This window comes from Falco peregrinus, chromosome 13, assembly GCF_023634155.1.
Source record: "Falco peregrinus isolate bFalPer1 chromosome 13, bFalPer1.pri, whole genome shotgun sequence".
Taxonomy (NCBI): Eukaryota; Metazoa; Chordata; class Aves; order Falconiformes; family Falconidae; genus Falco; species Falco peregrinus.
In genome coordinates this window covers 13609183-13631161 of record NC_073733.1, presented here as the reverse complement: position 1 = coordinate 13631161, position 21979 = coordinate 13609183, and the positions used below count along the sequence as shown (strand labels likewise).

Sequence of the window (21979 nt, the reverse complement as noted above, 5' to 3'; positions counted from 1 at the left end):
TGTGCCTTCACTGGGGTCAGGGCATCAACACACAGTGAGGGCTGAGAGCGCAGCCAGCCCCCAGGACAGGACCCAGCCACGCACAGGGGTTGGGAGGCTGGTTGGTCGTGGGTATTGTGGGTTAGACTTGATCCATGCAGGACCTTTTGCCAGCCCACCCTGTGCCACCACAGGCAAAGGTCCCACAGTCTCCATCTCTGCGTCTGGCTCTCCCTCCTTGCCTCACCAGCTTTTCCTGGTGGTAGTTCTGTTTTGCCTGTGTTTCACAGGGACCCCAACAAGCCTGTCCCCCAGGACACCAAGTTCATCCACACCAAGGCCAACCGGTTTGAGGAGGTGGCCTGGTCCAAGTACAACCCCCGTGACCAGCTGTACCTGCACATCGGGCTGAAGCCACGGGTACGTGACCACTACCGGGCCACCAAGGTGGCTTTCTGGAAGCACCTGGTCCCTCACCTGTACAACCTGCACGACATGTTCCACTACACCTCCACCACCACCAAAGTGCCGCCGCCTGACACCACGCAGAACTCCCACATTACCCGCCGGCCCAATGGCAAGATCTGGACCACCAAGCGCCCCGCCATCTCACCTGCCTACAACAGTGAGAACGGGAAGGAGAAGTGGAGCCCGGAGCAGGAGGCGGGCACCCTGCTGGAGAGCCCTCGTGATTACTCCACCGAGCTGAGTGTCACCATTGCTGTGGGTGCCTCCCTCCTCTTCCTCAACGTGCTGGCCTTTGCTGCTCTCTACTACCGCAAGGACAAGCGCCGGCAGGACACGCACCAGCAGCCTAGCCCCCAGCGCGGTGCCGCCAACGACGTTGCCCACGCGCCCGATGAGGAGATGCCCTCCTTGCAGGTGAGCCAGGGGCACCACGAGTGTGAGGCTGTGCCGCCCCACGACGCCCTGCGCCTGGCCGCTCTGCCCGACTACACCCTCACCTTGCGCCGCTCTCCAGATGACATCCCGCTCATGACCCCCAACACCATCACCATGATCCCTAACTCGCTGGTGGGGCTGCAGACCCTGCACCCCTACAACACCTTCACCGCTGGCTTCAACAGCACGGGGCTCCCGCACTCACACTCCACCACCAGGGTATAGCTGCCCGCCACCGGCGCACACGCATGCACGCACGCACACGCAAGCAGCAGACACTGGCAGAGGAACCGGCAGGGCCAATGGAGCCCCCGGACAGAGGGGCAGCGCCCACGGACAGTGTGGCACTGAGCCCGGAGATCTGCGGGGTCCTGGTGTGGCTGGATGCCCCGCTCTCCCCCGGCGCTTTCTTTCGTTCCTATCTAACTTTTGAGAAGTGCTTTGACTTTCCTGGCTCCCAGCCAGAGGGTCCCACGGGTTGCCCCGGGGTGCCGATGGGGTGCAGGGGGGACACAGTGTAGCCCCTGCGCCCACGCACCGGCACGGGCAGGCATGGGGGACCCTGCTGGCAACGGCCACAGGGCTCCCTGCACCGGGGCTGTGCCTCCCCATGGGGCGATCGCATCCCCAGCGCTCCACCTGCTGAGCACCCCGGGACTGATGAGGAGCAGGGCTGGATAATGCCTCTCAGCCGGTGCCCAAGCATCCCCTGGCAGCTTGGCATCCCGAGTGCCCTCGAAAAGGCTCCTTCACCGTGTCCAGAAGCGGCCCCGGGCCATGGTGCTATAGGCAGAAGGAGTGGGCAGGGTCCGGGGATCCGGCCTCGTGCTGGGTGCGGGCGCTGGGGCCAGTGCCGGCCTCAGGGACCCCGGGGACCCTGGGAGTGGGGCCCCGGGCTGGAGACTTGGCACTTCTGCCCCTCTTTGCGCTGCAGAGAATCTCTTTTGTGTCAGTCGTTTCTCTTTGCAGAGACGTTTTTTAAGCAGATCTTTAGTTCTTTACACACTAACGGAGTCGCCGCGTTTTGTCCTTTGTAAAGATTTTAAAACCAAGTGTTCTTGATATAAAATAAAAAGCCAGTTAGAAGCCAGCGTGTGCGCGCGGTGCCAGCCCCCCACGGCCCCCACCTGCCGCGGGCGGGCACCAGGCAGGGCACTGCCTCCTGCGCCGCGGGGCTGCGCTCTTTTGTATTTTTGATATTCTCCCTCCTCTGTCGCCTGTGCCCACGTATCTCAGCCAAATAGCCTACCTGATGGCCCGCCTGTGAGCACCCCCTACCCCAGCCCACCCCGCTGCCCCACCGGCCAGTGCCACCCACTGCCCTGCCTGGGCATCACCCGCTGTGAGCACCATCTGCCCACCCCTATCAACCCAGGGCAATTCCCTCTCCAGCACCGTGTCCCAGTGCTCCCCACACTGCCCTGCTCCCCGGGGAGCATCCCATCCCTTAGTCACTGCCCCAGGGCCACGCTGTGCCCTCCCAGCCTGCGCCACTGCCTGAAAGCAGAGTCAGCGATCTGCAGCCTGTGGCAGGGGTGGGCAGCTGTGGGGCTGGTAGCAGCAGGGTGAGCCAGGCACCGACACTGACTCTGCCTCCCACCTCGCTTCAGCTGGGGCCTTTTGCCCATCACGGGGTGACCAGCTGGGGCTGCAAGCACCTGCCCTGGCGCTGGGGCACTCGCTGGGCTGGTGGTGGCCACCGAACCGCACGCAGCTGCGGGTAGCATCTCTCAAGGTGAGGGGCTTCAGTGTGGCTGGGTGTGGAGAGGCTGCTGCCTGGCATCCCACGGAGGGCACCCAGTCTCAGTGCCCCGCTCCCCCCCCGCCCCCCACCCCCACCCCCCCCCCATAGTGGGCGCTGGCACCCAGGGCCTGGGGAGGCAGGACAAAAGGATGGATCCTTATGGGGACACCAAATGTCATCCCTGTGCAAGACGGTCCGGCTGGCAGACGCTGCCCGCACTGGCGGCCGTGACGCACCGGTGCCGGCTGGCCCTACTGCCTGGGGCCAGCGCACCCCTGGCCCTGCACCCTGCCCTGGCCCCCAGGCAGGGCTGAGGGTGAGGATGCTCGTTGGAGAATGTATTTATACCCTGTCACCCACGCAGAGTAACAAATTCCAAATAAAACAGAAGTGGTATTTTTAATAGCGGTGTGTCTCGCCTCTTCTTGGAGCGTGCAGGGGCTGGGGGCTCCCCAACCGGGTGGGGTGCCCTGTGCTGGCTCAGAGCCACTCCAGCCATGGCTGTGCCTGCTGACAGAGGGTCTGGACAGTCCCCGTGTCCTTGGCACCCACCCCACAGGGGCAGCAGGGGGACCCCCGTATCACCCCGCCAGGTTGTGGTGCTGGACCCCCAGCACAGCACAGATGCAAGCCAGCATCATGCGACTCAGGATTGCCAACACCAGCTGCCACAGTGGGGGGGTCCCCACATGCCCCCAGCCCTGCTGGGCACCCTCCCAGCACTGGGACCCCATGTGGCACCTCATCTGCCCCACAGCCCCCTCCCACTGAAGCCCCCCCCCTTTCCCAGCCCAGCTCCCTTCCCCCTGCTTGCCAACCAGAAAAGCTGCTGGTTTCATTTCTTTTTAATGTAATTTCAACTGGAGTTGCCATGGAAACCAGGCATGGGGCCTGAATCGCCTCCAGGCAGCGTGCAGGCAGCCGAGCCAGGGCCGAGGCCCCAAGCCAGGGGGGCCGAGGGAGGAGGGGGGGGGGGCAGGCAGGGGACAGGCAGGGGGCTGCGCAGGGAACAGAACGGGGGGGTGGGGGGGTGGGGGCGTGGGGTCTGCCCTGCTCTGCCAGGGGCCCTTGCAGCTGCAGGGCCACTGGCACATAGCACCATGCTCCAGCCCCTGTGCCAGACCCCCGGTGCTGCCCAATGTGGGGGTCTCACAGCCCCTGGCAGCCAGTGCCCTGTGCACTGGAGCTGCAGCACACGGCAGGCAGTGTGGGCACAGCCTGGGATGGCAGCATGGGGCAAATGGAGAAGGTGGGGAAGATGCCAAAGTCAGGCAATGTGCTGTGCTGTGCCATGCCGTGCTGCCATGGACAGGGATGTTGCAGAACACCTGGGACGGGCAGCAGCAGAGCTGAGCCACAGCAGGGCTCTGATGGGCTGATGGGACTCCTGCCCAGGACACAGGGCTGCCTTCCCCTGGGCTTTTCCATGCCGATGGGCAAAGCGGCTTCTTATGTCCTCAGCATTCCAGGCAAGGGATGGTGGCCCACCCTGCAGCCCTCATCCAGTGCTGCCCCGAATGCTGGCCCATCTGGTCCGACTATGCAGCAGCCCTAGGACCGCAGTCCCGGGGCCCTCCCTTGCAGCCACAGGTGCCCCTGTTTAGTGACTGGCTGCAAAAGGAACCAAGATGAAAAACCCACATCAGGCCATGGGGCCGGGTTACCATGGAAATGCTGGTGCTCTGCAGCACAGCTCCAACAACAGACATCTTACCATGGTGCTAGCAGCAGGGCCAGCCCTGCCTGGTGGCCAGTGGCCCATCCCAGTGATGGACCAGCATCACTGCCAACTGGCCACATTGCAGTGACTAGTGCCCTCTTGAAGGGGAGAAGACTTTCTGCCCCAGAATAGGGGCTTACCATGTCCTTCTGTCCCCCCTCATCCTTGCACGGCCCCAGCTGCCTGCTGTCCCCATGTGCCAGCACGGTCACCCCAGCTAGGACCCCAAGGGCAAGCTGGTGACAGACAACACGTTTCTGTTATGCTACTGCCCTTGCAAAACTCCCAAGCCTACCATCTGTCCAGGGTGTCCTTGACCACCAGCAGTGTTTCTTTAGAGACCTGGCAAAGCCCAGGGGACACTGTCCCAGAGGATACGTGCAGTTCACATCTGTGTGACGAATGTGGGACATCCTCAGCGTCAGGGGACAAGTGTAGGCCTGCTGCCAAAGAAGCATAAGGGAACTGAACTGCAAAGGTGTCCCTGGCATGGGGAGGGGGTGGAGGACCTGTGCCTGGCCCCTGCCTGCTCCAGGAGTCACAGCCAGCAGGAGGGCAGTGATGCTGCTCCATGCAGCAGCAGCACCAGGACAGTGTCTTGGTCCTAGTCCCTGCACCCTGATGCACCCCAGGGCATAGGACAGCAGACCCACAGGCAGGCAGGACAAGCTGTTATGCCACGCGCTGCAACCCCCTCTGCCCCATGCTGCAGCAGCACAAAGGATTTCTGTGCTCACCCATTACCAATGACCTTCCTGGCAGGGCTGAGTCAAACCAGAGGGTGTTGTCTCTGCAAGGGCAGCAGCCTAGATACAGGGACGCCTGTGCTGCTGTCAGCCAGAGCCTGGAAGCCTAGCGGCCCCTGCGCTGCAGTTACCATCCAGGCTGGTGGCCAGGCTGAGCCACGCATGTGGACACCCCTGCCTGGGGCAGGATGGCGGGGGAAGGGGGGCTCAGAGAGCCTGCTCTGCCAGCACCCTTTTCCTCCTGGCAGCAGAGATGTCTCAGTGGTGGTTGGAGCTTGATTTCCTCCATCACACCAATGCAGACTGCTGGGCTGTGAGGTCCCTGACCCCAGCAAGGTGCCAGCAGCTGCGTCACACACCCCCCCACCCCGTCCCACCATCCGGATGTTGGCTCAGCCCTGCCCTTCTCATCAGCTCGTCTGCGCTCGACGTGCCCACGTCCTCGAGCTCCTCACTGCAGCTCCGGACACCCAACTAACCTCACAATTAACGTCATTAACAAGGAGCCCGTTTCTGGTCCGCGTGGTCATGCACGGGGCAGCTCTCTCACGGCGGGAAGCGGCGGCGGCTGCCCCGCGCCCCCCGCCCCTGGCCTGCGCAGCACTGCCGCCCAGCCCCCGGCCCTCCCACCGCTCCTGCTGGGGACACCGGTCGGGCACCGGGCTGGCCAGCAACGCCCCGCGTTCCTCCTCCCTCCTTCCTGGTTGTTTTATTTATTTAATTACACTTTTAGGTGGGTTCCCACCCGCCGAGCCCCGCCGGGTGCCGCCGAGCCCCGCCGCCCCCGGCCCGGCCCCGCAGCGCCACCTGCCGCCGCGGCCGGGCGCAGCGACCACTCCTGTGCTGCCACCGGCAGCACCCCCTGATCCCCGCCTGGCTCCCAGTGCCCCCCCACAGACTAACCCCTGCAGCCCCCCCAGCGCTTCCCCCACTTAACCTAGCCCGCACGCCACTCTACCCCCGGCCCCGCCCCCCGGGACCCCCCAGCTCCCCCCGCTCAGCTTGATCCCCCTTAATCTGCCCCCCGACACCCTACAGTGCTCCCCGTCTGCCCGCACCCCCCGCACCCCGCTCTGGGCAGGGCCCTCTCGGTCCCGCGTCACGTCGCGGTCCCCGGGTGCGTGGCCGGGGCGGTGCCGGCGGCTGCGGCCGCTCCCGCTCCCCGCCGGGCGCTGCTGACTCAGCGGGCGGCTTATCGCGGGCCGTGATTGCGGCCCCGGGCCGGCCCCACCCGCCCCGCACCCTCGGGCCACCCCCGGCCCCTCGCTGCCCACCGCCCCCACCACGCTGCGGGGGAACCCCCCCGCCGTCCCGCACTGCCACCCTGCCACCGCCATGCAGGGGCAGTGGCACCGCTGCCAGCCCCACGCAGGGGATGATGCGCGGGGTCCTGCAGCACCCCCAACCCACCCGCCCCCGCCCCGGGGCCCCAAGACGCGGGGCAGGGTCGCCATGTCCCGGCGCACCGCGACACCGCACCGGGTACTGGGCGGCGAGACCTTGGAGCGGGCCGTTAGCCGGGTTAATCGTTGACAGGCTGTTTGCCTTCCCCGGCTGCACTTTTACACGTTAAATCTGGGTGTTCGTGGCTCCCCAGGGACCAGCCGGCAGCCTGCAGCAGCGGATCAAGGTGCTTTGGGTGCTAAGGGTGCCCAGAGCTGTCCCCCGGGATGGAGAGCGGGGTCCCACCACAGTGCATGTGCCTGGCTTGCAGGGGTCCTGGCGGGGAGGATGCTCACAGCAGGGGGACGTGGCCAGGGGGACCACAGAGCTCCCATGGGGACCATCCTGGGGGGCTGGCCCTGCCTCAGTGCTGTGGTGGCCCCTGGGCTGTCCCCAAGGGATGCTCAGCTGCGGCAGTGGGTGCTGGTGGGTGCCTCAGCGCTGTAAGTGTGGGCTGGGCATACCTGCAATGTTTACCTGGTAGGGAGCAAGTCCTGGAAGGAGTGAGGCTGTTTGGGAGGGGGCGGGTAACGTGCCGGAGGGCAGTATAAAGTCCAGGGTGCTGTGCTGGAGGCTGAGGCCACTGTGCTGCCCAAGAACTTTGCCTGTCCCGGTGCTGAGGTGAGAGCCTGGTGTGCATGGCACTGCTGTGGGGGTGGTCACCTGTCCCCCGGCTGGGGGGCACTAGGGGGTCCAGAGTGGGGGCTACAAAAGGGCTCAGCCGTGGGCCAGGGAGGGTAGAGTCAGGGCTGCTGGCCCCAAGGGGGGAAAATGGGACAAGGAGCAGAGCGTGGTCTGGGCACCAGCTGCCCTCCCTGTGGCTTCACTGAAGAGCCTTTGCCCAGCACTGTTTGCGCGGCTCCGGGCACTTGCACCCTGGACTAAGGGGTGGAGGTGGCATTCGGGATGGCATTGTGCCCACCACCCTGCGGGCCCCCAGCTGGTAGGTTTTGCTGGGTGTACTGCTCCCCATCTGAGACTGGGGACAAAACCTGAGGGACATGTTACCCAGCCAGCAGGGTTGGGGCACAGCACAACGGTGTGGCTGGGACACCAGCCCTGTGTGACACGGGCACAGGGGGCCTGCAAGCACAGGGGCTGTTGCCCCCACCAGCGTGTCCCACTGACTGTGCGGCAGTGTCAGTGGCCCTCTGTTCCAGGAGAGGAGCACAGCTCCCGTGGTACGTGGCTCTCAGCACTGAGCACAGCCCCCATTAGCGCACAGTGTCACCCCGGCAGGCTCTTCCGTACGTTCCCAACTGGACAAAGCACGCGCAGGGCAGCTCCAGTGCCTTCGCAGCCATCACTGCTGGCACCAACCCCCCGGCAGCAGAGACTTGAGGGCATGGCAGGACTCATGGGGGCTAAACCCAGCACACCCAGCCCCACGGGTCCCACGGACTGCTCACTGCCATGCTGGGGAGCAGCAGACCCCAACTCCGGTCACGGCACCCAGTGCCATCCATGCGGGATGGGCACCCAGCTGGGCTCTGCCATGCGTCCTGGGGAAGGGACTCCCAGGCACCCCACATGGCTGTCCAGCCTGGTGATGCCTGCGGCGCGGGTCCCACCAGGCAGAGCGACAAGCACCCGGTGGCTGGCGGTCGGGGGGGGCTGTGGCCACGGTCGGCGCGGGGTGAGGTGGGAGTGGGTGCAGGGCCGAGCAGCGGGAGTGCAGCACACAGGCACTTTGTTTGGCCGGGGTGGGCGGAAGTCAGGGCGTTGGATCTGAATGCTAAAGTGTGTTGTTCAGGGGCCGATAAAGGCCCCATTGTATGCAAATAGTTTATAAAGCAGCATATGACTTCCAGCGCAGGGCAGTGGTGGATAGAGACAAGGGCAGGCAGAGCAGAGCTCTCCTGCGGGAGACATGAGACGTTAGAGGGGCCATTGGGGGCAGCTCACGAGGACCCTTCCTCACCGGCAGGTATGTGCTGCCGGGACCCTCCACACCAGGGGCAGCCGGAGAGCAGGTCCCAGTCCCCCAGCCTCGTGCCTGGGGTGGGAAGCAGCTCCTGGGGCTGCCCGGTGCTGGTGGGTGGCCCCAGTGGGGTGGGGGTCTATGCTGGGTGTGCAGGGACCACCATGCAGGGACAGCTCCAGGAGGGTGGCAATGCATGGCTGCACAGGGGGTCACCCCAGCCTGGGGCTCCCTGGCCCCACTCCTGCGGGGAATGGGGGGGTGAGGGCAGTGAGGTGCTGGTGTAGAGGAGTCCATGGAGCTTCTTGGGTCAACTCCTAGCCAGAGGGCTTAGTGCTGGGTGCTGATCGGGGGGTCCCTGGGGAAGTGTGAGAGCTTCACCCCATTGCCTGTGCAGCTGTGGATCAGGATCCCCGTGGCAGTGTGGGGCAGTAGGGCAGGAGCAGCTGGCACTGCGGGGTCTCCTGTCTGCTCCTGCCAAAACGCTGCCCTGAGCCATGTCAGCAGCAGGAGCCACGCTGCCTTCCTGCCATCCATTCATCCTGCTGTCCACCTACCAGGGCTGTGGCGGCCAGTTGCTCCTGGGTCCCTCCTGCTGCTGCCACCAGGGCCAGGATGTGGTGGCTCTCAGCCAGGGGCCCGTCCCGCTCATAACACCATCTCTCGTTGATCGCTCCTGCAGACGTGAGGAACAATGAACTGGGCCGGCCTCTACACGGTGCTGAGTGGGGTGAACCGCCACTCCACCGCCATCGGGCGCATCTGGCTCTCTGTCATCTTCATCTTCAGGATAATGGTGCTGGTGGTGGCAGCTGAGAGCGTCTGGGGGGATGAGAAATCCGCTTTCACCTGCAACACCCAGCAGCCTGGCTGCAACAGTGTCTGCTATGACCACTTCTTCCCCATCTCCCACGTCCGTCTGTGGTCCCTGCAGCTCATCCTCGTCACCACACCAGCCCTCCTCGTGGCCATGCACGTGGCCTACCAGCAGCACCAGGAGAAGAAGCTGCTGGTGCTGACAGGGCACGCAGACCCCAAGCACATGGAAGAGGTGAAGAAGCACAAGATGCGCATATCAGGTTCGTTGTGGTGGACGTATGTCTGCAGCGTGGTCTTCAGGCTACTCTTTGAGGCCGTGTTCATGTACATCTTCTACATGCTCTACCCGGGCTACCAGATGGTGCGGCTTGTCAAGTGTGAGGCTTACCCCTGCCCCAACACTGTCGACTGCTTCATCTCCCGGCCGACCGAGAAGACCGTCTTCACCGTCTTCATGCTGGTCACCTCCGGCATCTGCATCATCCTGAACATGGCGGAGCTGGTCTACCTGGTGGTGCGGGCGTGTGCCCGCCGAGGCCAGCACCACTCCAACCCCTCGTCGGGGAAGAGTTCCTTCTATGGGCACAAGCTCTCCTCTGAGTACAAGCAGAATGAGATCAACCAGCTGCTGACGGAGCAGGACGGCTCCCTCAAGGACATGCTGCGCCGCAACCCCGGGCTGCAGGAGAAGGGCGACCGCTGCTCTGCCTGCTAGGGCTAGAGCCACTGGGGGCTCAGCCCTTGCCCCCGCCCCACAGCCCTGTGCTGTCCCTGCCCTATGGAGAGCATCCCCCAGGCGCCGGTCCAGCCCTACCGGACAGCCAGAAGGGCATCTCGGGCCATTAAATCTCCGTTCTCAGGCGCTGCCTCCCTCCTTTCTGCTCTGGCCAGGACATGCTGGGGGCTGGGGTGTCAGTGTGGGGTGCCTCCCCCTGCACCCTAGTCCAGGTGGGTGCTACCAGGGGCTGTGGGGGCTGCAGTGCCCAGGCTGCGCTGGGGCCATGGCCACTGTGCCCTGGCAGCTGGCATGCAGGAGTGGTGACCCCTGGGTGGCATTGAGCAGAGTCCAAGGGCTTGCGCTCCCCCAGCACCAGCCCCTGCAGCCCCGAATATATTTAGAAAAGTGCCCAGACCAAAAATAGAGGGAAAAGGTTTCCCCAGTGGCTGTTTCATCTGCCAGTCACAATGAAAGCCAATGGGGCACGCAGCCGCCTCATGCCCCAATAACCCTGTGCCCACCATCGGGTGGGCAGACGGACGGAGCCGGGCAGATCCTTTTTCTGCGCCCCACTGAGAAGCTGGGGACAAGCCAGGAAGGGGCCTCGCAGCATCCCACCCCGCCCCGCCAAGGGGACCTGACGGCGCGGGAGCACCGGGCTCTGCCCCACGTGCCCACCAACGGTGAGGGGTCCCCATGCTGGGTCGCCACCGTGGTGTCCCCCACGGTGCTCCCAATGTGGCAAGGCTGCTTTCTGCTGGAGGTCTTTGCTCCCACTTCCCTCCCTGTGGCAGGTTAGGGGGTCCCGTCGGACACTGGGTGGGGACACCCCGGGGACAACCTGCATGCCCGCCCAGCTGGGGGATGGGGTGGCGTTCTGGGGGGTGTGGGGTGGCTGTGTCTGGAGGGCAACTGTCTTGCAGGGCACCACAGCGCGTGCCATGGGGGACTGGAGCCTGCTGGGGCGGCTGCTGGAGAACGCCCAGGAGCACTCCACAGTGGTGGGGAAGGTCTGGCTCACTGTCCTCTTCGTCTTCCGCATCCTGGTGCTGGGGGCGGCCGCTGAGCGGGTCTGGGGTGACGAGCTGTCTGGCTTCTCCTGCGACACACAGCAGCCTGGCTGTCAGAACGCCTGCTATGACAGCACCTTCCCTATCTCCCACCTCCGCTTCTGGGTCCTGCAGATCATCTTCGTCTCTACCCCCAGCCTCGTGTACCTGGGCCACATCCTGCACCTGGTGCATCTGGAGGAGAAGGCACAGCAGCAAGTGGCTGCACGGGCTGGCAGTGGGGCCAGGCGGCAGCGCTCGAGGCAGCCTCGGCTCCCTGTGGGGGACACACAGGGACGGGTCTGCATGCGGGGGGCCATCCTGAGGACGTACATCTGCAATGTCATCTTCAAGGCTCTCTTGGAAGTGGGCTTCATTGTGGGCCAGTATGCCTTGTATGGGTTCCAGCTGAAGCCCCTCTACACCTGCAGCCGCTGGCCCTGCCCCAACACTGTCAACTGCTACATCTCCCGGCCCACCGAGAAGACCATCTTCATCCTCTTCATGCTAGGGGTGGCCTGCATGTCCCTGCTGCTCAACCTGGTGGAGATCTACCACCTGGGTCTCACCAAGTGCCGGCAGGGGCCCAGCCCCAAATCCTGCATCCTGCCCAGTCCCGCTGGCCCTGTGGGGCCCCGTGGCACCCGTGCCACTCTGCCCGGCCATGCCAGCCCCATGGCTGCTGGCAGACACCCCCCCAGCCTGGCACCCCTGAAGAAGGCTGGTGCATGGCTGGGGGTAGCCAGTGGACCCTACAGGAAGGCACGAGCAGCAGACCTGGCAGTGTGAACATGGACTGCTCGGATGCTCAGGGATGGGTGATGCACGAGTGGCCACGCAGTTGTGGTTCTATCTCCAGGCTCTGCCAGGCTTGTGCCATGGACCCCACGGCCAGCAGCAGAGATGGGCACAGCCCCAAGGACAAGGCTCAGTCCCTCCCTGTGCTCTTGGCAGCGGCAGGGCTGAGAGCAGGGCTGGGCTGGGGCAGGGGCTTGTCAGCCCTGGGGGAGTAAATAAAATACCCGTTGCACCTCACTCGACTCCTGCTCTGCCCGTGGGCTCTGTGGCATCACTCTCCCACCGGTCTGTCTCACGGGCACACTGCATGGCCAGGGCAGGGCCACCGCGGGCAAGGGACAGGTAGGGCTCGCCAGGGGGGCACCAGCGGGTGTGGGGTCCCACCACTCCCGAGAGGGCAGCGCACTGGGAGCCAGACAAGGCAGGAAGCCCAGGCAGGGAGGGACAGGAGCGAGTGGGACAGCGGCTGTGCTCTCCTGCAGCATCCCACTGCCCCGGGGCGAAAGCAGGGGCTGCCAAAAGTTTTCTGCATCTTTATTTGAAATGAATGGTTTCCAGAAACACAGGGTTAGTCCTACCGTCCTGGCATCACTACAACAAGACTGGTGAGCGGCTCACTCTCCACATGGACACAGAGAACAGACGGCCCCAGGCCAGGGCCCAGAACAATATATACAGGCTCAACAGGAGACCCATGTACAGCTCGGGAAAACTGACCAGAACACGACGATGGGCAGGAGGCAGCAGGGAGCAGCAGAGCCAGAGCCAGGCTTGCCCCGGGCAGGGTGCTGGCACCCCGCTGCTGCTTGAGGAGGGAGGGGGAGGCCAGGCAGAGCTCCTCGCTGCCTGAGCCCCTGGCCAGAACAGAGGGACCCACTGATGGCACCTTGCACCGGGGAGGGGGGTTACGCCAGGACAGGGGACAGAGGGGAGCGAGCAGTGCTGGCACAGACCCGTCTCCATCAGTTTTCCACCAACTCAAGAAAACACTGACAAAATTGAGGGAGGTGGCCCAGCTGCATGTGAGGCAGGTGTTCCCAGGCAAGGCCAGGTCTCTGCCCCCACATTCCAGTGCTGGCTCCATCCACTCCCCACAGCCAGCCCAAACCTCTCCCACCCCTGGGAACAAGCCCTCCCCCTGCCCCAACAGCTCTTCAGCTGCCAGTGGGGCCACCGGTTTGAAAACACCTTCTTGCCACAGCAGCAGAGCTACCCTTCCTGCTGTACCACCCACACCATTGCAAGGGGATGCTAAAAGAAGGGGGAATTAAAAGCCTGGGGGCTGCTGGTCCCAGATGGCACTGTGCCATATTGTGCGGTTCCTGCCCCAGGACAAGGGGGAGAGGAGGGCAGTGTTAGGGCCAGGGGTACGGGGGACAGGGCTGGGGCAAGGGGAGCTGCCCCAGGAGCTCTGCCACCCCTGTGCTGTGGGGACTAGGCCCAGGGAAGATGGCTCACTCAGCAGCTGGGGCAGGAGGCAGGGCTGAGCGCAGGGGCCACGTACATAGGAGAGGCCTGTAACGAGCAGGATGGGATGTCCAAGTCTGGTAACAATGAAGGGACAGCACTGCCACAGCACCATCCCCTCCCACGCTGCACGGCCCCCACCCTGCAGCGGAGGCTGGGAAATGAGGCATCCAGGGCTGGAGTGCAGCCAGCCCAGCAGCACCTTGCTCTTAGTCCATGTCATCCTCCAGGCCACTGAACCGACTGTGCTCCTCATAGATCTCCCTCACAGCCAGGATGCGGTTCAGCATGCTCTCCAGCATGCTCCGGTCCATGGGGATGACAGAGTACCAGAGCGGGGACTCAGCGATGCACGACCGTTCGGGCTGCAGGTAGAAGACGTCATTGCGGTTCCGCAAACTCTCAGGACTGTAAAGAGAGAGGAAGGTGAGCCCTGGGCTATCAGCTGCAGAGGCTCAGCCTGCCTGGCCTGCTCTCATGGTTATCAAGTGGAGCTCAAGGCTTGTCACAGCCTTCAGCAGGATAAGGACAGAAACTGAGTCTGAAGCTCCTTGCTCAGGACCAAAGCCCCTAACCAGCCAAGTACCAAGACTCATACTGCACACTGCTGTCTTATCTGGAGACAGGCGAGTAGTGGAAGGGGCCAGAGAGAAGCATTCTCTCAACCACAGTCTATGCAAGCAGCACAGACACTGGGCAAGGCTTCACACCCCTGCACAAATGTTTGGAGAGCAGGAGCCACTCCACAGGGTCCCAGCAAAACTGAGAGGTGGCCCCATAATGGCACAAGCTCCTTCTCCAGAGGAAGGCTCACCATTTGGAGAGATAAAACTCATAGAACTTGACTGGGCATCGGAGGGGGTTCATCCTGTTCTCCCGTTGCTCCAGCATTGGTACCTCCTCCTCGCGCTTCCGCTTTCCAGAGCCTCCATCTGCAGAGAGGGAGAGAGCAGGATTACGGCTGGGACCTGATGGGGTGGCAGGGGGAGGGACAAAGAGATGCTCCATCAGACCCTACCTCGGCCTTTCTTCTGCTTAGCAGGAGCGTAGTAGCGGATGCTCACCACCTTTGTCATGCCACGGGCCGTGGTGCACTTGCGGGACTGGCGCACCACATTGGTGAAGGAGAGCTGCATGTGCTCCTCCGCCGTCTGCAGCCCAAAGAACTTGGTGTTGAAGAACATGAGGGTGTTGAGGAGCACAAAGGGTGAGTAAACGCCCAGCTGCTTGCACTCCCAGAGGTGCTCCTCCTCAACACGTGAGAAAACTGTGTCTGCAATGCACAGAGGAAGAACCAGGTCACATCAATGGTGGCCTTGTGGCAATCCCTTTACCCTGTCCAGGCAAACTCCTTGCAAAAGACCAACGCTTTGCAACATCCCCTTTTCCACGAGGTTACTTCTCCAGAGCCATCAGCAGAGCTAGATGCTGGCTCTGCCCAGCCACAAGCTATCCCAGAGCGCAGCCAAACCATGGGCCAGAACCCAAATCAATCCTAAATGCTCATCCCTATAGATGGCCACAAAGTGAACTCCAGGTCAGTGCTCCACCACATTCAGTGAGACAAAGGAAAAGCAGCAGGCAGGACAGACACAGCCAGCTCCTGTGTAGACACACAGGTCTGGAGCCAAATGCCTCTGCCTGGGACAGCCAATATGCAGAGGTGAGGCTGGATCTGTGAACTAACCACTGACAAGACACAGCAGGGAAGGCAGCGCAGATCACAGCATCATGAAAAGCCAAAGCCTCTGCAGAGCTCTAAGTTAGTCTGCTCACAAGGCAGTAGCACAGCAACTCTGTCCAACACTTAACACTGTGCAGGGCTCACCCCTGTGCTGGGAACACAAAGGCATGGGCCAGCATGCCTCCTAGCTTGGTATCGTCTTTGCCAAAGGGTGGAGCCATCACTGTGAAACGTTTTAAAGGTTCCAACTGTCTCAGGACACAAAGCAGTCATGCTCTGTTCCCAGCTGCTCCGACTCTGGGCAACAGAAGCTGCTGAGGCATATGCTGTCGCTATGGGTCAGTATGACCCCCAGACACAGCGGGACTGTGCTGCCTATGCCAAGGAAGAGGGCTGAGGCTAGGGGAGCACAAACAGACCACAGGATCCAAGGCTAGAAGCACAAACTGGGTACATGTGGTGACTGAAGGTACTTTGGAGACACGTACTATTTGGTAAGATTGTGGGTTGCCAGCCACTCAGGGACTTGTTCAGCTCCTGCACGAAGGTCAGGTAGTAAAGGTCTGTAAATATATTCACCATACGATTGTTCTCGAGCAGGTACTAGAAAGGACAGAACACACAGTCAAGAGAGACACAGCGGCACCTGGAATGCAAACCCTCCCCAGAAAGCCCAGGGCACACATGCAGAGCGCCCCTCGTACAACCAGCACTGCAGGATGGACACCCAAAACCAGCCACTTCTGAGAGCTGTGAGGAAAACGCCAGGACACGACAAGACAGACTCAGTGATGAAGAAGGGACTGAATTTGGGGAGATCTGCCAGCCCTCCTCAAGGATATGCAAGAAGGGTGCAAGGCTGGAGAACAGCTGCCACCCTACTCACTGGGCTTGGGAACAAAGACCAAACCAGGTGGGTTGCTGTCCTGGGGTGAGGCACTGAAGGAGCGCCCAGCGAGCCTCTCTGGGTACCCAGAAGGCAGAATAAAAGGCGCAAGCTCCCCTCACCAGGTCTGACCCCCAGATCTGGCTATGGAGGACTTGAGGGCAGCAAGCCCTCCCTCACCTGCTGGATGCCAAGGCAGAGGTAATAGATGCTGTCCGGTTCGTAGCGCTCCCCATTGGGCCGTGTTATCTCCTTAACAAACTGGGCCAGGCCATAGTTGAGCTCAGCTGCTGTGCAGGCCAAGATATCTTCTTTGATCCTCATGGGCTTGGCTGCGGAGACAAGTACAGTAGCCTCAGACAACAGCCTGCAAGGCCAGCAGCACCTTAACACCCAGGGACCCAGCTTTTGGGAGGTTTCTGCCACTCCACCCCATCCAGAGCACTTACGGCCAAAGCGTAGCTCCTCTCCCTTGCTGGTCTCTCCCCCTGCATACTTGGCTTGCACCCAGGACTTCCAGGCATTCACACCGTATGAGTAGTTCAGCACTGTGCAGGTGGGCTGGCTGCTCACTGAGTCCCGGGAACAGCTTTCGGAGAGCACCAGACGCTTCTGCCCCTGCAGAGAGGTGCACTGTGAGACTGGGCACCTACCTGGGACAGATGGAAGAGTCCTGGCCAGCCCTCACACCTGCTGTCAGCTCCCTCCCAGCGTACCTGTGCCCATGCCAGCAGGCACACTTCTGCTGGACAGCCAAGCCAACAAGGCTCATTAATCATGAGGACTCCAGGCAGAGAAGAGGCCAGCTCACATAACCTGTAGCATTCAAAGCTCCTTGAGTGAAAATACTTGCCTGTCACTTCAGAGGAGTGATCCACAGGCCAGGCATGCCTAGGGAGAGGGCACAACCTCCCCAGCACACGCAAGACTGGCACATTTCACCTCGTATGTCCCATGATGGCAGCTCCCGCTCCCAACCCAAATAGTTTTAAGCAGGCAGTACCCACGGAGAGCTCACCTTTCGGACAGCACGAGGCAGATCTTGCTCTGTGGACACCTCATCTGGTGCCACCAGCCCACAGTCAAAGAGGAAGTCCACACTGGGGTTGATGTCCAGGGGGTCTGAAAGGAATCGCAGGCAGAAGGGCTCAGCTGAGACTTCACATCTTGTCCCCCGTGCTGGCCTGGTTCTTACAGCACAATGAAGGAGGAACACACAGCCCAACTCTTCACACCCTCCACCGTGGCCTTGCATGAAATTTTAGTCACAGCCCAGCAAAGGAAATACAGCTCTGGCAGATGATGCTAAGCCTTCTCAGACTAACCAGAGCCCCACATTCTCCCCTCTGACAGTTGTTTGTTTGATTGTTGGTTTTTTTTTTTTTTTTTTTTTTTTTTTACACCCGAGGAACATTCCTCATCCCCTTGTGCCAGGCCAGTACTGGGGACAGCCTGGCACAGGCATGCCAGTTCTCTGTCCTTTGCTGCTAACATGCTGCCTCAGCACTGCTGTGCTCCTGCAAGTCCCCTGCCTCTTCTTCCACCTCCTGCCTGCTAACGGACACTCAGAAATTCAGCTGTCTCCCAGGATGCCATGCCCTGTCCAGGTCTCTCTCTCACCTTGCTGGATCCTATGGAATCATCACCCATAAGCACACCAGTGCCACTGCCCTGCTCTTTGTGCTGTTAAAATCAGCTTCTCACTCCCCCTTCTCTGCAGACCTATGTTCGCAACAGGTCAGTTAGTCTAGACAAACACACACTCCTTCAAAAGTGGTGGTGTCCTCACCCCTGCTGTGAGCAGTCATCTGCAAGACTCAGTTCCTGGCCTCAAGCATGGTCAGTCAGAGGGCATGGGGAGGTAAGTTCACACAGCTCTTAATGCTGCTGGCAACGGTTGGCCGAGGGCAGCAGGAGGACCCTGCTGCAGCATCAGCAGCCCTGCGTGCCTGCTTCACCCTGCTCTTACTCTTAGGGAAGTCAGCCTCCAGGTCCTGGCCCGGCTCATCGAGGACATTTGCCATCTTGACAGCCATAGCCAACACATCGTCCCGTGCCGGTCCAAACAGATCACAGTCCTCCAGGAGACCCTCTGCACTCTGGTTGCTCACCAGGTCTGCAATGCAAAAGCAGATCATAAACCCAACTATCATGAAAGTCTTTTGTCTGTTTTTCCCGGGACAGCTGGAAAATGAAGTCGGGCTCCCTGCAGCATAGTCCTGTGCTCAGAGCAGCCCCACGACATCTGCGCTGCCCAGCTTTCCCTGGACAGCAAGATACTGGATGTTTATCCTCTCCCCAGCCACAGCCCTAGTCAATGGGGCTTGAGGAATGCAGCCTGCAAGCAAAAAGACCTGCGAGATCAGGACCGCTAGCCTTCTGGAGCCTGAAGAGCCACCTGAATAAACTAACAGTGCTGCACGAGCCACAAGACTGGCACCTCCAAAAGGGACAGCAGCAGACACTGCTCCCTGCTGCAGCTCTTCCCTCCCGGTACCTTCTCAGCAGAACCTGAGGACTTGCTCTTCCCTGCTCCCTTTTCAAAGGCTTTAGGAGAGCTGCGATCCAGGCAGAAGTTCTACCTCCAAGAGCTGGCAAACCCCATGTGATCCCAGCTGTTGGGCCAGACCAAGCCACGGCAGAACCTACCGCACAGGTCCGAGGAGGCCTTGTCCAGTTCCTCAGCCTCTGCAATCATCTCAGCCATGGCCAGGATGTCAGCCTCCAGGGGATTGGAGGGGATCTTCACCTTCAGCTCCTCAATGGTCTCCACAATCTTATCTGTGCTCTCCAGCGTGGTGGGCAGGAACATTGGCACAGGTACCTGTCAGCAGCAGCACATCAGGCAGAAAACTGACACTCAGCCAACTGACGTACAAGCAGAGGCAGGAGAGGACGAACAAAGAAGCAAGGAGGCTGCAGCAAGGCAGGTTTGAGACAGTAAGAGAACACAAGCGGGTGGAGTGTGTCGCTTACCGGGACAGGCATGGAGAAAGGCACAGGTACTTTCTGGCAGTACATATGCATAGGCACAGGCACGAAGATCGGGACGGGGATTGGCAACACAATCACCTGGGGCTTCCAGTCAGCCTCTGACAAGAGCAAAAGTACATCAGTGAGCTTGCTCCCAGCAGCTCCTCCACCCAGCCCTGCTGCGCACTGCCATGCCCCCAGCCATCCAGCACCATGGCCCTTCCAGCCACCAGCTTCTGTAACTCATGGGCAGAGCTGGAGCAGCAGCAAGCCAAACAGGCCTGCAACGAGAGGCTTGCCTTAGCCAGAGGTGGCCCTGCTGAGAGGTCTAGTGGCCTTGCTGGAGACCACGCACACGTGCCTAACGGGAACCTGCTCAGCAGACAGCCCCTCAGACAAACTGATGATCTCCAGAGGAACAGGAGTTGTCCCACAAGAGGTGGAATCATGCTGCAGTGCTCTCTGTGTCTCTCCTTTTGCTGGTGACAGAGACGGGCTCCCTACCTCCAGCCCTGCCACGTGTGCCTTGCACTGCCCTGAGACTCCTCAGCACGGTGCCAAACACACAGCCACTCTGTACAGCATTTCAAGCTGGAGTCACATTTAGTCCGGAGCAGGGACGTGCACTTGCCTTTCCAAAAATGCTCCTGTAATCCTGCAGTTAGATCTTGTTTTCCTACCTGTCTGACATCCTTTGGACTTCATTTCTAACTTGCAGGAAACACCCCGGTTCTGCATCAGTGGTTTACACATGGCAGCTTTGTTTTTCCGAGGGGTGGCTGGAACTGGAGGGGGTGGGGGAGGTGGTGCAGCTGGAGACATCTGGGCTGAGGAGGTCTTTGCTGACAGCTGAGGAAATGCAGAAAGCAGGAGGTTGGTGTCCACCTAAGGCAGCAGCACCTCTTCCCCACCATGGGGAAGGTGGAGAGACTCCCAAAGCACCTCTTGGAGCTCGGCAGTCCCCAACACACCCACACACACATGCGACCACTCCCATGGTCAGACCTGGCTGAAGGCTGAAGGACTGCCAAGCTGCTCCTGGCAGGCAGCATCTCTGCAGCAGCCAGCGGGGACTGGCACTGGTCACTCCGGCCCCGTGGGGCAGCGAGGAACACAGCGGGACAGCGACTACACCCAGGCACAGGGAAGCACCGTGCAAAGAGGAGCCAGTGCCACAGTGGCAGGCTGTTCTGGAGCCCATCATCAATTCCTGGGGAATGGTTACTCTTCCCCCTTGAGGAGATATGCTGATGCTGCCCTCCCCAGCAGCTCTTACCAGCTCCCGCTACCCAGACATCTTAAAATGTATTGGTTGTAGAAGAATGAAATCTCCCTGGGTAACGGCAGATCTGTCCTCTCTTTGGGGACAGCCTATTGGTGCTATTTTGCAAACTCCTACCTCCAACGGGCCTTACCATGTTAGTCTCCGCCTTCTGTGAGGAAGGGGCAGGTGGTTTTGGCTCTGACGTCTGACCTGTAAGAGAAAGCAGTGACTCTGAGTTCAAGAGCTTCTGGGCCAACAGGTCCCACTGCTGGGACTGGAGGTGGTAGCAGCCAGAGGGCAGGGACAGGCTCCCCAGAAACTGCTCCCGGCCACTCCAGGAACAGTTAGTGTTTCCACAGTCTCTAGCCCTAGCAGCTCAGAAGACACTACAACTCCAAAATCAAGTTATTCCCATGTCATTTTGTCCTCCCTTGCAGTCCACCCCATCCCCATCACAGCAGGTCAGGAGAAATCCCAGCCCCTTGTAGAGAGAGGAATCCAGGGCTCTATTCCCAGCTCTGCCTATTGGCTTGCTGTACCGAGCCATGGCCCCTCCCTGTGTCTCCATCTCCCTGCTACAAATATCATGGCAAAGTGCTTCGAGATCCCTAGGAAGAAGGTGACAGAGCTAGCAGTAGTGTTACAAGATATCCCAGAAAGCAGAGAGACAGCTTGCCCCAGCCCTAGGAACGAAGTCGATTCCCCTAAGGAAAAAGGCAATCACCTGCAGGTAAGAGGCACATGTGGCAGACACTAGTCTCAGGTGGTGACAGTATCATCCTGGCTTGGATAATTCCAGCTCATTTGCCCTGCAGAGAACTTGCACCCACCTCAAAAGCTGATGAGCTAAAAGAGCACCTTCATCCAAGTCTCCTGTGAGCCCTGGTTACCCATGTGGCTGGGAAAAAGAACTGCCTTCTACAGCACTGACTAACCGTGGGCCATGCATGAAGGAGACACCTGCAAGGAAAGCAGCAGGTCTCAGCACCTGAAGGGAGTGGCGGGTCCATTTGCACCTCCTACATACAAGACAGGCCCTTCAGGAAAGGCCCAGGCTCCCCAAGGTCCAACACACGGGCATTTGCACTGTGCAGATGTCCTCTGCCCCAAGGAAACGCAGGACAGCTCGTGAGCAACTGGAAGCTCAGCAGGGTCTGCTTGCTGACCACCACACGGGGACAGCTAAGTTCCAGTTGGAGGAAGCTCCCTAGTTTGCAGCTGAGCATTCAGCCATAGGATCTGCAATGGTCTCAATAGGTCCAAGAACTCCCCCTGAGCAGCCCAAAACGGATGGGCAGCAGGTCTAGGTGGGAGACGTCAATGGCTTGCATGAGAAAAGACAAGCCATGGAGTATGAATAGTTTCTGCTGCAGCAGAATCAAAAGCAAAGTTGGCTGCTCCGCAGTCCAATGATTTAGGACTAAGGGAAACCAAGATCCTCCTGCCACAAAGCTCCATGCGTTACATGTCCAGGCTTCCAGGAAAGCTGCAGCTTGTTCTTTACTCTCATCCCAACACCAGCAAAGAGCTGTCAAGGTATTGCCTGCTCCAACCATGACTTCTGGCCCTCTATCCTCTCCAGCTGGGCAGCCCCATGCAAAGCCATTTCCCCTTGGAAATCTTTGGGCACAGTTTCATGACAGGAATTCCTCCATCCCTCATTACACAGACTGTTCCCAGCAAAAGAAAGGCCACTTATTGTCAGCAAGCACTCACAGGATCACCAGGTTGGCAGCAGCCACTGGGTCACATGAATGAATGGTTTTAGGCAACCACTGGGTGCAAGAGAAGAAGCAAGTAGTCAGCAGCTCTGTCCAAGATAGGCCTGAAATCCAGGCAGACCCTGAGCTAGCAACACAGCTGCC

General features: G+C 60.8%; 4 protein-coding genes across 15 annotated transcripts in view; 3 read left to right on the top strand and 1 right to left on the bottom strand.

The window, feature by feature from the left end:
• NLGN3 (neuroligin 3) overlaps positions 1-3031 on the top strand; it is a 42648-nt gene extending 39617 nt beyond the window's left edge. For all 5 annotated transcript variants that reach the window (XM_055818159.1, XM_055818158.1, XM_005237850.3 and 2 more), the window contains one exon: positions 270-3031. In XM_055818159.1, the coding sequence (XP_055674134.1) occupies positions 270-1107 (838 nt within the window). In that variant the 3' untranslated portion in view covers positions 1108-3031. The remainder of the gene's footprint in view (positions 1-269) is intronic.
• A 3867-nt stretch (positions 3032-6898) lies between these two features.
• GJB1 (gap junction protein beta 1) lies at positions 6899-10136 on the top strand. 2 transcript variants are annotated; one of them, XM_005237853.3, is made up of 3 exons: positions 6899-7156; positions 8347-8462; positions 9139-10136. In XM_005237853.3, exon 3 carries the CDS (start codon positions 9151-9153, stop codon positions 9988-9990), a length of 840 nt encoding a protein of 279 aa, XP_005237910.1. In that variant the 5' UTR covers positions 6899-7156; positions 8347-8462; positions 9139-9150; the 3' UTR covers positions 9991-10136. The 2 variants fall into 2 exon arrangements, with proteins under 2 accessions (XP_005237910.1, XP_027643243.1); XM_027787442.2 differs by lacking the exon at positions 8347-8462 and having other exon boundaries at positions 6903-7156.
• Positions 10137-10242: 106 nt separating this feature from the next.
• Positions 10243-12077, top strand: LOC101915576 (gap junction alpha-3 protein-like). Its single transcript, XM_005237892.3, has one exon. It carries the CDS (start codon positions 10839-10841, stop codon positions 11829-11831), a length of 993 nt encoding a protein of 330 aa, XP_005237949.2. The 5' UTR covers positions 10243-10838; the 3' UTR covers positions 11832-12077.
• Positions 12078-12358: 281 nt separating this feature from the next.
• ZMYM3 (zinc finger MYM-type containing 3) overlaps positions 12359-21979 on the bottom strand; it is a 33410-nt gene continuing 23789 nt past the window's right edge. For all 7 annotated transcript variants that reach the window (XM_055817705.1, XM_055817709.1, XM_055817704.1 and 4 more), the window contains 12 exons: positions 20266-20324; positions 19531-19699; positions 18854-18969; positions 18527-18701; positions 17847-17993; positions 16896-16999; positions 16327-16495; positions 16058-16209; positions 15480-15594; positions 14326-14580; positions 14122-14239; positions 12359-13715 (listed from right to left, as the gene is read on the bottom strand). In XM_055817705.1, coding sequence (XP_055673680.1) covers positions 13517-13715; positions 14122-14239; positions 14326-14580; positions 15480-15594; positions 16058-16209; positions 16327-16495; positions 16896-16999; positions 17847-17993; positions 18527-18701; positions 18854-18969; positions 19531-19699; positions 20266-20324 — 1778 coding nt within the window. In that variant the 3' untranslated portion in view covers positions 12359-13516. The remainder of the gene's footprint in view (positions 13716-14121; positions 14240-14325; positions 14581-15479; positions 15595-16057; positions 16210-16326; positions 16496-16895; positions 17000-17846; positions 17994-18526; positions 18702-18853; positions 18970-19530; positions 19700-20265; positions 20325-21979) is intronic.

Bases quoted from the DNA above. Each gene is read 5' to 3' on its own strand.
- LOC101915576 (XM_005237892.3), top strand. From the start codon at position 10,839: ATGCCCGCCCAGCTGGGGGATGGGGTGGCGTTCTGGGGGGTGTGGGGT.
- GJB1 (XM_005237853.3), top strand. From the start codon at position 9,151: ATGAACTGGGCCGGCCTCTACACGGTGCTGAGTGGGGTGAACCGCCAC.